The 16,539-nt window shown below is 37.6% G+C and overlaps 1 protein-coding gene across 1 annotated transcript in view; it reads left to right on the plus strand.

Annotated features, from left to right (window-relative positions):
• Nucleotides 1-16,539, plus strand: part of WDR64 (WD repeat domain 64) — a 363,829-nt gene that overhangs the window by 49,301 nt on the left and 297,989 nt on the right. Inside the window, exons 5-7 of the mRNA XM_042781201.1 lie at nt 6,302-6,331; nt 11,749-11,859; nt 15,180-15,394. Coding sequence (XP_042637135.1) covers nt 6,302-6,331; nt 11,749-11,859; nt 15,180-15,394 — 356 coding nt within the window. The remainder of the gene's footprint in view (nt 1-6,301; nt 6,332-11,748; nt 11,860-15,179; nt 15,395-16,539) is intronic.

The following is a 16,539-nucleotide window of genomic DNA, read 5'->3' on the forward strand; positions in this document are numbered from 1 at the left end:
ATCTGTAAAATGGTACAACTATTGTGGCAAACAGTATGATGTTTCCTTAAAAAATTGAAAATAGAAATATCATGTGACACAGCAATTCCATTACTAGGAATATATCCTACAGAAGTGAGAGGCAGTGCATGAACAGACATATGCACACCTATGTTCATTGCAGCACAATTCATTATAGCAAAGAGATGGAAACCACCTAAATGCCCATCAATGGATGAGTGGATAACCAAATTATGGTACATTCACACAATGGAATACTATGCTACATTAAAGAACATGAAGGATACGCAAATCATCTCACAACATGGATGAGCCTGGAGGACATTACACTGAGTGAAATAAGTCAATTGCAGAAGGACAAATGCTATATGACCCCATTACTGCAAAAAAGACAAAGAAGGGTTTTCTTGAGAAAGGGAACACACTTTGTAGATTACCGGGGTGGGGATGGGAGGGGAGGGATTAATTTTGGGCCAGTTGGGGCCCACACACTGACATTGGTAATGGGAGGGATGGTAAGGAAAGAGTCTGTGACCACCATGATAACATTAGGAAAAGGGAGGACAGTAAGTTATACACATAATATATAGGCAAACGATACTAATCAGTATATCCACAATAGTGCATTACCATTACCACCAAACACCAGGCTACAGATAAACACATAAATATCTGAGAGGATCAGATGGGGGTCAGTGAACAGGTTTATATTCTAGACCAAGGATAGATTCAGTGGAGGCTAATCTTGCGCAGATACCAGTGATACAAAATAACCGCAATTCTTACAGAAACAACAGAAGATAGACATAGGTAATCCCTCACAGACAGCCAGACACTGTGGGAGAGAGATCCAACAGATCTACCAACTCAGAACTAATAGTACTGGGGGACACCAGACTCAATTGGCACAACAAAATACATAAAAGTCTTGTTCCTCATCCTACATCGCTGAGTAGTAACTGAGATCTTAAAAGCTTTCAAACGTCCATCTAAGATACAGCTAATGGTCTCCTATTATCAGAAGTGAAGAAGAGTGTAAAAAAACAAGAGCATTTGGAAGCAATCAGCCCTAAGACATGATGGTCCTCGAGACCAGAAGAACTAGATGGTGCCCGGCTACCAATGCCAACCACTCAGGAAAGGATCAAATCTGGAGATCCTGGATGGAGTGGAAGGAAAAACGTGTAAAAAAATCCAAAAACTCAATAATGACCAGAATTAGTGGTCAGATGGAGCTGAGTGAGACCCCCAATACTGTGGTCCAGGGATACATTCTGGGCCTGGAATAAAACTCACTCCCAGGGGCTGGCTCTCAGCCCAATAGTAAACAAGATGTATAAGAAAATCACTCAAACCAAGGTGACACACACACGTACTCTGTGGAAATGCATCCCTTGGAGCGATCAACCATGGGGCACCAGAGGGGCAACATTCCCACGGAGGAAATGCAGGACACACAGGAGTGCATAACTGTGAGAGGCAGGGGGTGAGGAGGGTTACTGGACAGGGAGGGGAGGAGATTGGATTAAGGTTGGGGATGGTAAATGGGGAGTGAAACTAAATGTAATGTTGAATGTAAAACAAACTTTGCTCTGTAAACTTGCATATAAAGCACAATTAAAAAAAAAGAAGAAACGAAAAGAGTGACATTACAACAGAGCCAACTGAAATAAGAAAGGTACTGACAGAGTATTATGAAGAACTGTACTCCAAAAGATTCAAGAACCTAGAAGAGATGGACATGTTTCTAGAAACACAAGACCTACCTAAATTATTCCCAATTGGAGACAGAATACTTGAACAGACCCATAACAAAGGAAGAAATTGAACAAGTCATAAAATACTTCCCATAAGAAAAAGTCCTGGCCCTGATGGCTTCACTGGAGAATTTTACCAAACATTCAGGGAAGAACTGACATGTATACTACTCAAGCTATTCCAGAACACAGAAAAAGACAGAATACTCCCAAACTCATTTTATGAAGCAAGCATAACACTGATATCAAAAGCAGAGAAAAGCACCACTAAAACGGAACACTTGTCAGAAGGGACCATTCCCTGGAGAAGGATGTCATGCTTGGTAAGGTGGAGGGTCGATGAAAGAGGGGAAGGCCTTCAACGAGATGGTTTGACACAGTGGCTCCAACAATGGGCTCAAGTATATCAAGGATCACGGAGCTGGCGCACGATCAGGTGGTGTTTCATTCTGCTGTGCATGGGGTCACTATGAGTCGGAAATGACTCAACGGCACCTAACAACAACAACAACACAGAACAATATCCCTCATGAATATAGATGCAAAAATCTTCAACAATATCCTAGCCAATAGAATCCAACAACATATAAAAAAATAATACATCCTGACCATTGTGGCAAATGTTATGGCATTTCCTTAAAAAACTGAAAATAGAAATACCATTTGAATGAGTAATTCCATTAATAGGAATATATCCTAAAGAAGTGAGAGACAGGACATGAACAGACATATGCACACCCATGTTCATTGCAGTAAAATTCACTTTAGTAAAGAGATGGAAATAACCTAAATGCCCATCAACAGATGAATGGATAACCAAACTATGGTACATTCACACAGTGGGATACTATGCTATATTAAAAAACAATGAAGGATATGCGAATCATCTCATAACGTGGATGAGCCTGGAAAACATTATGCTGAGTGAAATAAATCACAGAAGGACAAATATTGATGAGCCCATTACTGTAAAAAGTCAAGGAAGGGTTTGCTTAGGGAAGAGAATACATTTTGTAGGTTACAGACAATGGTAGGGAATGAGAGGGTATAATTTGGAACTAGTTGGGGGCCACACGCTGAGTTGGGTAAGGCGAGGGATGGTATGGAAAGAGTCTGTGAACAGCATGATAACATTGGAGAAAGGGAAGACACCAAATTATGCACATAAGATATAGATAGACAACAGAGGCTAATAGTATATCCACAATACGTCATTGTCATTAACACCAAACACAAGCTACAGATAAACACATAGACAACTGAGAAGATCAGGTGGGGGTCAGTGAACAGGATTATACTCTAGACAAAAGATAGATTCAGCTGAGGCTAATCTTGCACAATACTTTTGTTGTTGTTGTTATGTGCCGTCGAGTCAAACCTGACTCATAGCAACCCCTCCTTGGGTTTCCGAGGCAGTATCACTACGGAAGTAGGATTGCCCAACCTTCCTTCCGAGGAGTGGCTGGTGGGTTTGAACCGCCAGCCGTCTGGTTAGCAGGCAAGTGTCTTAGCCACTATGCTACCAGATACTAGTGATACAAAATACCCGCATTCATTACAGAAGCAACAGAAGACATAGAGCAATCCCTCCTAGACAGCCAGACACTGTGGGAAAGAGATCCACCAGATCTGCTGAATCAGGACTATAGTATTAAGGGACACCAGACTCAGTTGGCACAACATAATACATAAAAATCTTGTTCTACAACCTACTTTGGTGAGTAGCGACTGGGGTCTTAAAAGCTTTCGAGTGGCTATCTAAAATGCAGCTAAAGGTTCCCTATCATCAGAAGAGAAGAAGAGTGAAGAAAACCAAGAGCATTTGGAAACAATCAGCCCTGGGACATGATGAACCTCAAATCCAGAAGAACTAGATGGTGCCAGCCACTTGGAAAGGGATCAAAATTGGAGATCCTGGATAGAGTGGGAGGAAAAATGTGGAACAAAATCCAAAAACCCAATAATGGCCAGAATTACTGGTTGGATGGAGTCTGGTGCGACCCCCAAGACTATGGCCCTGGGATATACTTCAGGCCTGGGATAAAACTCACTCCCAAGGACTGGCTCTCAGCCTAATAGTAAATAAGACTTACATGCAGAACACCCAACCCAGGGCGATGCACCCAACTACTCTACGGAGATACATCCTTTGGAACAATCAGTCATGGAGCACCAGAGGGGAATAGTCACATGGAGGAAAACCTGGACAGACAGGAGTGCATAGCTAAGAAGGGCAGGGAGGGCAGTTACTGGGAAGGGAGAGGAGAGTGGGTTAGGGTTGGGGATGGTAATTGGGGAGTGAAACCAAGTGTACACAAAATGTTGAATGTAAAACAAATTCTGCTCTGTAAATTTGCACCTAAAGCACAATTAAAAAAAAAAAAAAAAAAGTATGGATTGACACCGTGGCTGCAATGATGTGCTCAAAGTATAGCAAGAATTGTGTGGATGGCGCATAACTGGGCAGTGTTTCATTCTGTTGTACATAAGGTTGTTGGAGCTGACTTGACAGCACCTAACAATAACAACCACAAAAAACCCTTACTAAAGCAGACTTCCTCATTTTTCTCCTGAGGAGCAGCTGGTGGTTTTGAATCCCTGGCCTTTTGGTTAGCAGCTGAATTCCTTAGCTACTGCACCCCTAGAGCTCTTTCACAAGAAAAGAGTGATGTTTAAATGAGTTAATACATATAAAGTACTTAATATCATTGCAAAACCAACCAACCAAACACAACAACTCACTGCCATCAAGTTGATTCCAACTCATAGTTACCCCCATTGGATTTCCAAAGCTGTAAATCTTTACAGAAGTAGATTGTCTCAGCTTCCTCCCACAGAGCAGCTGGTGGATTTGAACCACAGACCTTCTGATTAGCAGCCAAATGCCTTACCCTGCCACCAGAGCTCTATAGAATCATTGGAAGCACTCAGTAAATGTTCGCAATTGCTATTATTATGAACAAATGATGTGAAAATGAGTTTATCTCATTTAAATATTTTTGTCTTAGTGCATTATTTCACTCCTTCTTATTTTTTAACTTTATTTCCTAAAAAGCAGAACTAAGATGGTATATAAAGAATAATATGAGAAGAAAAATAATGATCTTCATAATGAAATAGTTCAGGATTATGTGAAATAAACTAGGTGGTATTACCATATTTCCAGAGGTACTTCATACTCACAAACACACACATGCACACTTGCTTACAGGTGCACACAAGTGTACTCACAAGCACACAGACACACACGTCTGTTTCTTATAAGATAATGTAACTGGAGACAAAGATTAGTTAAAAATTATTTTAAGATTTGATACACAAGGAATAAAAGTAATTTTGAGTATTGTATACCTTATAAATAGGATGACACATTCTGGGAGAAATGTAATTTGGCAAGTTAGTTCACAGGAAAAATTTATTAAAACCCATTGCTAACTCAAAGTACCTCATAATAGGCTAATCCATAACTTAGGCTCTATCGCTAACATACAATAAATACATTAGAGATTTTCATGTTGCTCTTTAGAACTTTTGGTGGGTTTTCTTGGCATCAAAGGTTAGATTTTAAAAATTCAGAAACTATCTATAAGGACTATCACGTTTTTAGAAAAAGTATGAAGACTTTAAACATGTGACATTCACTAAAGTTGGGGACTGAGAGAGAGATCAGGAAACCACAGGTGTTCTGTGCGCACCAATTTCCTCACAGCATTTTATTTTTCTCATCTAGAAATAAGCCTTTCTGAACCTTCAGATGAAAGACAGTCTGTGAGTGGCCATGACTAACAGTTTTAGTGATCCCTCTGTTCGACTTTTTCCCCCTTTCACATAATCCATTCCTTCTGGGAAGCCATTTCCCAGACATTTCCCAAGACCTTTTGAACATGCAAAAGAAACTGAGTCTTTGATATTTAAACCACTTGCCTTTACCTTGGAAGTAATGACCTTGCCTCAAGGTGATAAGAGTTCTTCTCATATACATACTAGCTCTCTGTGTGGAACAAATCTATGATCCTCAACTAACATAGCACCCAAGAAATAATATTCACAAAATAGATATTCAGTGAATAAAATAGGAAGTCCATGGTATAGAATGTTATGAGTCTTTTAGTAACATATGGAGATAATTTTCAAATGAGACAATGCATACTATTTCTCTACATCAATCTATATTCATATTTATCTACTTAGCATTCTTTTAAGTGCTCTTGCCATAGCTATTATTATTTTGCATTTTCATCTTTTGGTATCAAATATTGTAATGAATAACTAAATTATGTGAGATAGCTTGCAAATACAAAGAACAAAAGGATTAGTAACAAGTAGGTAAGACTCACATCACAGTCAATGCTTAAAGACAAGTCATGGAAGTGTAAGTACTGCCAAAGCAAACCATGAATTTTACTACAGAGGAAGGATATTCATGGAAGGTAGAATTGACAAGTGAAAGTAAACTAAGAAGATAGTGTATTATTTTAGAATTTGCATTCTAATTTTTAATTGCAGTGCCAATTAAGTTTATAATTCTCTTCCTTTGTTTGTAGATGAAAGTTCAGACCAGCACCAACGTTACAGTAAGTACATTTAAAACATGCTTATTTAAGTTGTTAAAGTCATGGTTACGGAGATAGCTCCTCAAAGCATAACTGGAGAGAACAAAGTAAAGTATTATAATGAAATATGCAAATACCTGGAGTTAGAAAACCAAAAGGGAAGAATGCTTTTGGGATTTCTCAAGCTGACAGAATTGAAGACAAAATTGAAGTCTTGAGTTGCAATATTGAAGGATTCTATGGGTAAAAAATTGAACACACAGCAAGCATCAAAAGAAGATGGAAGAATACATAGAGTCACTGAACCAAAAATACTTGGTTTCAGAAGTAGCATATAATAAAGAACTGATGTTATTCAAGGAAGAACTCAAAGCTGCACTGATACCATTGGCGAAAAAAGAGGCTCCAGGAATTGTCAGAATACCAATTGAGATGCTTCGCAAACTAATGCAATTCTGGAAGCTCTCACTTGCCTGTGCCAAGAAATTTAGAAGACAGCTACCAGCCCAATGAACTGGAAGAGATCCATATATGTGCCCATTCCAAAGAAAGGTCATCCAACAGAATGTAGAAATTATTTAACAATATCATTAATATCACACACAAGGAAAAATTTTTGCTGAAGATAGCTCAAAAACAGTTGCAGCACTTCAACAGGGAACTGCTGGGAATTCAAGCTGGATTTAGAAGAGAATATGAAACAAAGGAAATCATTGCTGATGTCAGAATGGATCTTGGTGAAAACAAAGAATACTAGAAAGATGTTTACCTAAGTTCTGTTGAGTATACAAAAGCACTTAACTGTGTGGATCATAACAAATTATGGATAACATTGTGAAGAATTGGAATGCCAGAACACTTAATTTTGCTCATAAGGAATATGTACATAGACCAAGAGAGCAGTTGTTTGAACAGGACAAGGGGTGTATATTGTTGTTGTTGTTACATCGAGTCATCTCTGACTCATAGCAACCTTATGTACAACAGAACAAAACATTGCCTGGTCCTGGGCCATCCTCACGATCCTTGCTATACCTGAGCCCATCATTGCAACCACTGTGTCAATCAATCTTGTCGACTACCTTCCCCTTTTTCGTTGACCTTCCACTTTACCAAGCATGATATCCTTCTCCAGGGAATGATTCCTTCTGCCAACATGACCAAAGTAGGTGAGACAAAGTTTAGCCATTTCTCTTCCAAGGAGGATTCCAGATGCACTTCTGTCAGGATAGATTTGTTAGTTCTTTTAGCACTCCATGGAATGGGTACAAATATCAATGTCTTCCAGGTATCTATCTTCCAAATCTCTTGGCATAACTGAGTGAATGCCTCCAGCGTGGCATCCGTTTTTGAAACATCTCAATGGGTATTCAGTCAGTTCATGGAGCCTTGTTTTTCACTGATTCTTTCAGTGCAGCCTTGACTTCTTCCTTCAATACCATTGGTTCTTGATCATATGCTATCTCCTGAAATGAATGAACATCAACCAATTCTTTTCGGTACAGTGACTCTGTGTATTCCTTCCATCTTCTTTTGATGTTTCCTGCATCATTCAGTATTTTGCTCATAGAATCTTTCAGTATTGCAGCTCAAGGTTAAATATTTTCTTCAGCTCCTTCAGCTTAAGAAATGCCAAGCATATTCTTCCCTTTTGGTTTTCTAACTCCAGGTTTTTGCACATTTCATTATAATAATTGGCTTTGTCTTCTCAAGCTGCTCTTTGAAATCTTCTGTTCAGCTCTTTTATCTTGTCATTTCTTCATTTGCTTTAGCTACTCTCCATTCAAGGGCAAGTTTCAGAATCTCTTCTGACATCCATTTTGGTCTTTTCTTACTTTCCTGTGTTTTTAATGACCTTTTGCTTTCTTCATGGATGATGTTCTTGATGTCATCCCACAATTCCTCTGGTTTTCAGTCATTGGTGTTTAGTGAATCAAATCCATTCTTTAGATGATCTCTAAATTCAGGAGAGATATAATCAATGTCATATTTTCACTTTCGTGGACTTGTTGATGGTCTGTTGCACAATTACCTCCTGGCCTTGTTTTGGCTGAAGATAGTAGCTTCTCCACTGCCTCTTTCAATGGATATAGTCGATCTGATTCCTGTGTATTCCATCTAGTGAAGTCCACCTGTATAGCTGCCATTTGTGTTGAAAAAAGATATTTGCAATGAATAAGTCATTGGTTTTGCAAAATTCTATCATGTGTTCTCCAGAGCTATTCCTATCACCAAGGCCATATTTTCCAACTACTAGTGATTCTTCTTTGTTTCCAACTTTTGCATTCCAATCACCAGTGATAATCAACACATCTTAATTGCATGTTCAGTCAATTTCAGAATGCAGAAGTTGGTAAAAATCTTCAATTTCCTCATCTTTGGCTTTGGTGGTTGGTGTGTAAATTTGAATAATAGTAGCATTAACTGTTCTTCCTTGTAGGCATATGGGTATTATCCTATCATTGACAGCACTGTAGGTCAGGACAGATCTTGAAACATTCTTTGTGGTGATGAATACCATGCCATTCCTCTTGAATTTGTCACTCCCAGCACAGTATATCATATAGTTGTCTGATTCAAAATGGCCAAAACCAGTCCATTTCAGCTCACTAATGCCTACAATATTGTTCTTCATGAGTTCCATTTTATTTTTTACAATTTCCAATTTTCCTAGATTCATATGTCATAAGTACCATGTTCAATTATTAATGGATATTTGCAGATGTTTCTTCTCATTTTGAGTCATGCCATATTAGTAATTGGAAATCCCAAAAGCTTTACTCCATCGATATCATGAAGGTCAGCTCTACTTTGAGAAGGCAGCTCTTCCCTAGTTGTATTTTGAGTGCCTTCCGACCTTAGAGGCTCATCTTCCAGCACTATATCAGACAATGTTTCTGGACTATTCGTAGTTTTCCAGCAATATATCAGACAGTGTTTCACTGCTATTCATAAGGTTCATTGGCCAATTCTTTGAGAAGTGGATGGCCTCTTCCTTCTTCCAAGTCTGTCCTAGTCTAGAAGATCTGTAGATACTTGTCCACCATGGGTAACCTTGCTGGCCTTTGCAAGACCAATGGCATAGTCTCCAGCCTCATAGCAACACGTAAGCCACCACAGGATGACAAACTGACAGACAAGTTCATCTCCTTTAGTTGTTCCAAACTGCTCTGCTTACTCCCTGGCCACTCTTAAACCTCCTCTAAACCCTGCACCTGGCTCACCTTCTGGGCCTCCCTTAGTGCTGCTCTGAAATCCCCCCATGCCCAGTTCACCTTCTGGGATGCTCTTAGCAGATATAATGTAGGTTAAAATTGGGAAAGGGTGCATTATGATTGTATCCTTTCACCATGCTTATGTGAAAAAAATAATCCAAGAAGCTGGACTATATGAGGAAGAAGGTGGCCTCAGGATTGGAGGAAAAATCAGTAACAACTTGCAATAAGCAGGTAATGTAATCTTGCTTACTAAAAGCAAAGAGGACATGAGGCATTTCTGATGGAGATCAAAGACATGCCTTCAGTATGGATTACTCCTCAACATAAAAACAAACAAACAACAAAAACTGCACAACTGGACCAATGAGCAGCATCATGATAAACAGAGAAAAGACTGATGTTGTCAAGGATTTCATTTTACTTGGATCCACAATCAACACCAGGTAAGCAGAGTCAAGAAATCAAATGACATATTGCATTTGGCAAATCTGCTACAAAACCACCTCTTTAAAGTAAAGCAAAGATTTCACTTTGAGTACTAACATGTTCCTGACCCAAGCCATGGTATTTTCAATCATCTTATATACATGTAAAAGCTGGACAATGAATAAGGAAGATTGAAGGAGAACTGATGCCTTTGAATTAAAGTATTGATGAAAAATATTGAATTGACATGGACAATAAAAAACCAAACAATTCTGTCTTGGAAGAAGTCCAGGTAGAATGCTCCTTAGAAATGAGAATAACAAGACTCATTACTTTCGATTTTATTAGGACATATTAGTCCCTAGGGAAGGACATCATGCTTGGTAAAGTAGAGGGTTAGCAAAAAAGAAGTTCCTCAATGATTGACACAGTGGTTGCAACAATGAGCCCAAACATAGCAACAAATATGAGGATGGCGTAGGACCTGGCAGCATTTTTTCTGTTATATATAAGTTTGCTGTGGTATGGATTCAACTTCAGGGCATCTAATAACAACTTCAGTAACTAATCAAAATCTCAATGAAGTGCCTCAATCGGCTTTGAAAATAAGATGTTTTCATGATGGTAAATATTTATGTTTATTGACTAGGATCAAAACTAAGCCATGAGCAACAGCAAAGAAGGCCCAGGTCTTACTTTCTGACATTAAACTGATGGCAGAGAATTGTTTGCAAATGGTTACTCTCTGGCAACTTCCACTTATAAACTTCTAAGTTTTTCCAGGCACCTACTACTGAGGAATGTTAAAAAAAAGAACACAACCCACATTGTGAGAACAAAAGGGAAGCAACCAATGGAAATAATTGGAAAACATTTTATTTTAAAGGTGAAAACAACATAAAAAATTGTAGTGTAATTTTGAGTTATGTGGTCCAGATTGCTAATTGGTAAAGTAATCTTAAGGTAGATGTCATAAAACCACGATGACATGCTTTCAGAACCCTACTATGGCTTTAAGCAATGGGCAAATGCTTGACTTCTTCACCCTCTTTGCGTGTATTGAATTCCTTGAGGTCCAAAGGAGAAAGTGAAGCTACTTGGCAAAGAAGGTCTTCCATTTCTTAAACTGGAAAAAAAAAAAAAAAAACCTGTTATAATTCCTGAGATTTACAAAAGATTCTGTAAAGAAGATTCAAGGACATGCCTGAAATGCATGTAGCAGTTCTGGCACAGCTGACACTAGGTAAATGGGAACTATTGCTAGTGTTGCGTGGTGTGTTGTTGATACTCTATCTCTGCCAGCATAGTGACTGGATAAGATGCAAGACAAACTCTTTGGCCTCAACTTGATCATTGACCAGATGATAATAAGATCTTTTCCAGATGTAAGTTTTAGGCATTGGGACAGGGCCAGAGAACTTACTTAATCATTGTCTCAGATCTAGTCTTCCTGTGCCCATGTGAAGAAGTATCCTAATAGGAGTGAATAGTGCACAAAGACAAATGCTTTGCCAATTGTCGTGCTTTTCTAGGGAGAAGCTACAGCCACGGTTGAGTCATTCTCCAATTGAGGATACTGATAAATTCAGAATGAAGGTGAAAGGGAAAAAGATGACTGCCTTTTCTCAAGACATCAAAGGGGATGCATTGTGAGGCTCCTCTGTAAATAAAGGAACAAGATAGATATTTTAACAAAAATAACCTACTCTTTGGTAACCATTACCATATGATAGAATGAAGCACATTACCCACCCTGCACTCCCCCCACACAATAATTCTATGCTTTTCTATCAGGATACCTCCTGGATTACTGGATGTGACTATCTCTCACAACTGAAACGTATTGTTGCCACTACAGAAAGGACCATTATTGTCTGGGATTATAAAGCTCAAGGGAATAGCCAGGTACTATGCCAAAAGAAATATTCAAAAAATGGGATTTTCTTTTCAAAATGGTAGGATTCGAGTAATTAATATTTTTCTTTGAACATCAGTTACCTCATGTATGGAATTAGAGAGTTTAGCTAAATAAACACTTAGATTAAATTCAGCATTGGTATTTTGAGTCTAAATAAAAATGTTTTTTTTTTCAATTTAGTGTATGTTTTAATTAGTTGTTTTGTTTTATTTATTTATTTATGTTTTGAGTGAAAGAGGCTAATTCCTTTCCTCTTTTATACCCTTCTCTGATTTCAAGTATATTTCTGGCTATGCTTATATTATCAAGTTCAAGGTCTTTTCCTCCAGTCCAGCTTTATTTGGTAAGAAAATTACTAACATTAAGTGCCTAATTCTGGTGGAAAAATTTTAATAGGGCAGTTGTTAATGTTAATCCCTTCCATGGCTCAGATATTATCATTGAATTAATCTATGTATTTATTGAACAATTGCAGACAAGTAGAAGATACATTAACAAGACTCAAACAAAACTCAACCTTGAAGGATCTCATGAGTAGACATAACATGTAATACTATAAATTATGCAGTGAAGAACAGGAAGTGCAATATGGTCTCAGAGAGAGGCGAGATCACTAAACTTTGGGGGATTAAGGAATAATTTAACTTTTCTTGCTGTTTTACTTGTGCCTAGCTTCAGTGAAAAAGTAAACTTCTTATTTTCTTTATCCACACTATTATAAACAAATAGTGATGCCAGGTTGATTTTAAAGAAGGCAGTTTGTTGCTTAGTGTACTTCATTTTGTGGTGTTTTGCTAACTCATATGGGTATAGCCACGATTTTATTAACTTCTCAAACCCTAAACTCCAATGTCCTTTACTTTGATTATAATTCCTCTTCCTTGTAGCTTTCTTGTGCTTTTCTTGTTTTTTGATCCCATAGGAGCCTCTAGTTCCTTGAAGCCATCTTCTTCTAATCTTCAGTCCCACTCACTCTTTTCTTTTTCTTACTCATGGGTGGATCATCTAGGCTAAGGTCATCCTCACCCTCCATTCTCTTAAATCTCTATACTTCAAATCTTTAGTCCTTCACAGTAGCTAAGCATTGCTAGAGAAAAACAAGAAACCTCAAAATTTGGCATCAGGTTTGAAAACATCAGGGTCTGCAAACTCAGCTGAGCTTTCAGTGACTTCCCTCAATCTCTTTCTTGTTCTTACCAGATTGCTTTTCCATTCCTCTCAAGTATTCCAAACCTTCGTTACTCATCGCAGGCCCTATTCCTCTCAGCAGACAGCTTTGTCCCTATTTTCCCGAGAAAACTCTGTGTCAGGCTTGTCTTCCAGTCCTCTCATCTACAAATTTAATCAGAAATGCACCTCTACTGCTTTGATTGCTTCCTTCTTTCCTTCCTTTTTTTCTGTGAAAATGAAATGATCTACATTTGACCCATCCCCTCTGCCTCTATATGGGACATGGGTCTATAGCCTTCTCTCTCTATCATTGGATATTAACCTTTCCTTGCAGGCCTTCTCTCTTAGCCTCCTCTCAATTTTCCTCTCACCTAATTCAGATACCAAATGAAAGGTCACCTCTTCATTGTGCCCTCCTCTGACCATGAGATCTAAATCAGCCTCTTTAGTCATTCTGTATAACAAAATTCTATTATTTCCTTAAGTGCATTTCTCATTATTTAAAATTATTTTTCATTTAAATTTTGAGATATAGTACATTAAAATTTGGTAGAGGAGACTGTTTAGAGTGGTAGCTCTAAACAAACAGAAACTCTGTCTTGTTCAACATGTCTAGAATTGAACTCTTGATTGATCACAGTCTTTCCCTTCTTCATAACTATTTCTCTTCCAATGTATCACAATCTACCCAATAAATCACATCAAAAACTGAGAAGACATCTTGGCTTCCTTTCTTTGCCTTCTCTTTAACACCATTACCACCACCCCACATCTAATCCATTAAAAATCCTATCATAGTGCCTAAGGCACTTGACTGCTAACCAGAAGGCTGGCAGTTCAAACCCACCTACTCCTTGGAAGGAAGGTTGGGCAATCTACTTCTGTAGTGATACTTCCTTAGAAACCCAAGGAGGGGTCGCTATGAGTCGGGTCCGACTCGATGACACATAACAACAACAACAACAACAGCAGTTTTCTCTATATGTCTGTCAATATCAAAGAAAATAACACTTTTTTCATGACTCCTTTTCAAGAATTCCATTCAGTCTACATTTCTGATTAGGATCCACCAATCTCCACAGCATGAATCATACTCATTCATCAGTATTCTCTTTTTTAGGTACCTTGCCTTCAAGCAGTCTTCATAACTGCCTTCCTCCAATGGCGCACTGATTCCAGAATTTACTATAAGACTGTCCTTAATGACATTGTTCACTGTGTTAACAGTGAACAATGTTATTGTTTCTTCCTTAAGGGAACCTGATGAAAATTTTCTCTTGTCTGAAAGAAGTGGCTGTACTTCTTCTGAGCTACTTTCTTGTTTTTACCTTAAAGAAAAGACATCACCTAAAAGTCACAGAACTCATTATGTGTCCTTTCCAGCTGAGGTAGCTAAGAAGCTTCAAGGTAAACCCTTTCCTCTAATAACTTTTTGATGTACTACATCTCTTCCTTTATGTGTCACTAGCTTTATTTATCTTTTCTTTATTTGTATTTTCTCTGTTCAGATTTTTGTCCCTATTTTATTATTATTACCTTCTTTAATTTTATATGCATATTGTATCCTTTCTGAGATAAGGTGCTGTTTCTAGTTGCATCAGATCAATTCCAACTCATGGTAGCTTATGGTAACACCATGTGTGCAGAGTAGAACTGTGCTCTATAGGGTTTTCTAGTCTGTGATCTTTCAGAAACAGATCTCCAGGCCTTTCTTCCAAGGCATCTCTCTCTGGATGGATTCAAACAACCAATATTTCAGCTAGTAGTTCAGCATTTAATTGTTTATGCCACTGAGATAGGGTAGGCCAAGCCTAAATAAGATACCAAATTGTATTATTTCTCAGACATTAAATTTGCCTCCAAGTAAACTTTTAGGTCATTGAGAACAGGAAGCAATTTTCTTATTTAGGTACCCTAATCCTTTCACCATACAGCATCTAAAAATACACTATGGGGCTCACAGTACTAGTTCATTAAATTTTAATTGATTAACTTTACTATTTTTTAAGTTCCTTTATCACTGTGGGAGTATATGAAAAGAGAAAGTAAAGAAAATGAAACTTTTAATATCAAATTATAAGGACTGTATTAAGTAAGGCAAGATAGTAACACATTAAAAATATCTTTCTGTTTCCAGGAAAACTATTTTATTATAAAGCCCATGGATCATTGCCTCCTCTGTGTTTGTGTTGTGCCCCTGCCAGACCAGCTATGCCGAGATGACATCCTCTTGGGAGATGATGGTGGCTTTGTGAACAGATTCACAGTAAATAGTGATGACTTTGGACTAAAGCAGGCAAAAACCAAAAAAAAATTACAAAATCAGGTCTTAGACTCAAAGAACTTTAAAAAGTAAGTGTATCACATGGGTAATCAAATTATTTTAATATTTATAGTCCTTGTTCAATTGCTTCTACAGCAAAACATTGTGCCAAATTCCATGAAATACAAAACTGAGTAAGAATTTCCTCTTGGTTCAAGGAACTTCCAGTGTAATAGGGAAGACAGATAGGGATATCAGTGACTGAAATTTCTATTTTAAGTGTTATTGACAATGTAACTCTATAGGAATTTTAATGGATTAAAGAATTAAATGAAAAAAAAATTAAATTGTGTAAAAACTATAAAAGATATATATGACTATTTACTAGAACTCAAATATGGGAAATCATTCCAGATATAAAAATAATGAATACATGAAATTAATAAAATTCCTAGAATTAAACAAGAATGAAAACAGCATACCAAAGCCTTTGGGACACAGAAAAAACAGGGCTTGGAGGTCAATTTAGACCAATAAATGCATAAGCTAAAAAAGAAGAAAGGACCCAAATCAAAATATTAACCTTACAACATGAACAACTAGAAAGAGAGCAGCAAAAGAAGCCCACAGTCACAAAAACAAAGGAAATAATAAAGATTAGAGCAGAAGTAAATGGAACAGAGAACAGAAAAATAATAGAAAGAATCAACAAGATCAGAAGTTGGTTCCTTGAAAGGATCAATAAAATTGACAAACCACTGGCCAAATTGACAAAAGAAAAGCAGGAGAGGAAGCAAACAGCCCAAATAAAAATGAGATGAATGGCATTACAACAGAACCAATTGAAATAAAATAGATCATAACAGAATACTATGAAAAATGTATTCTGATCAATTTGAAACCTAGACAAAATGGAAAATTTTCTAAAAACCTACTCCCTATCTAAATGAACACAAATTGAGGTAGAAAAACTGAACAGGCCCATAATAAAAGAAGAGATTGATGAGCTAATGAAACAAAATCCCAATAACAGAAAGCCCTGGCCTAGATGAATTCACTGGAGAATACTACCAAACATTCAGAAAAGAGCCCACACCAATACTAATCAAACTATTTCGGAGCATAGATAAAGAAAGAATACTCTCAAGTTCATTCAGCACAGCCGTGACACCAAAGCCAGGCAATGACTCCACAAAAACAAAAAAAGGAAAAGAAAATTAGAGCTCAATATCCC

Source organism: Orycteropus afer, unplaced genomic scaffold, assembly GCF_000298275.1.
Source record: "Orycteropus afer afer isolate SDZICR_OR568_19922 unplaced genomic scaffold, OryAfe1.0 scaffold00096, whole genome shotgun sequence".
NCBI lineage: Eukaryota > Metazoa > Chordata > Mammalia > Tubulidentata > Orycteropodidae > Orycteropus > Orycteropus afer.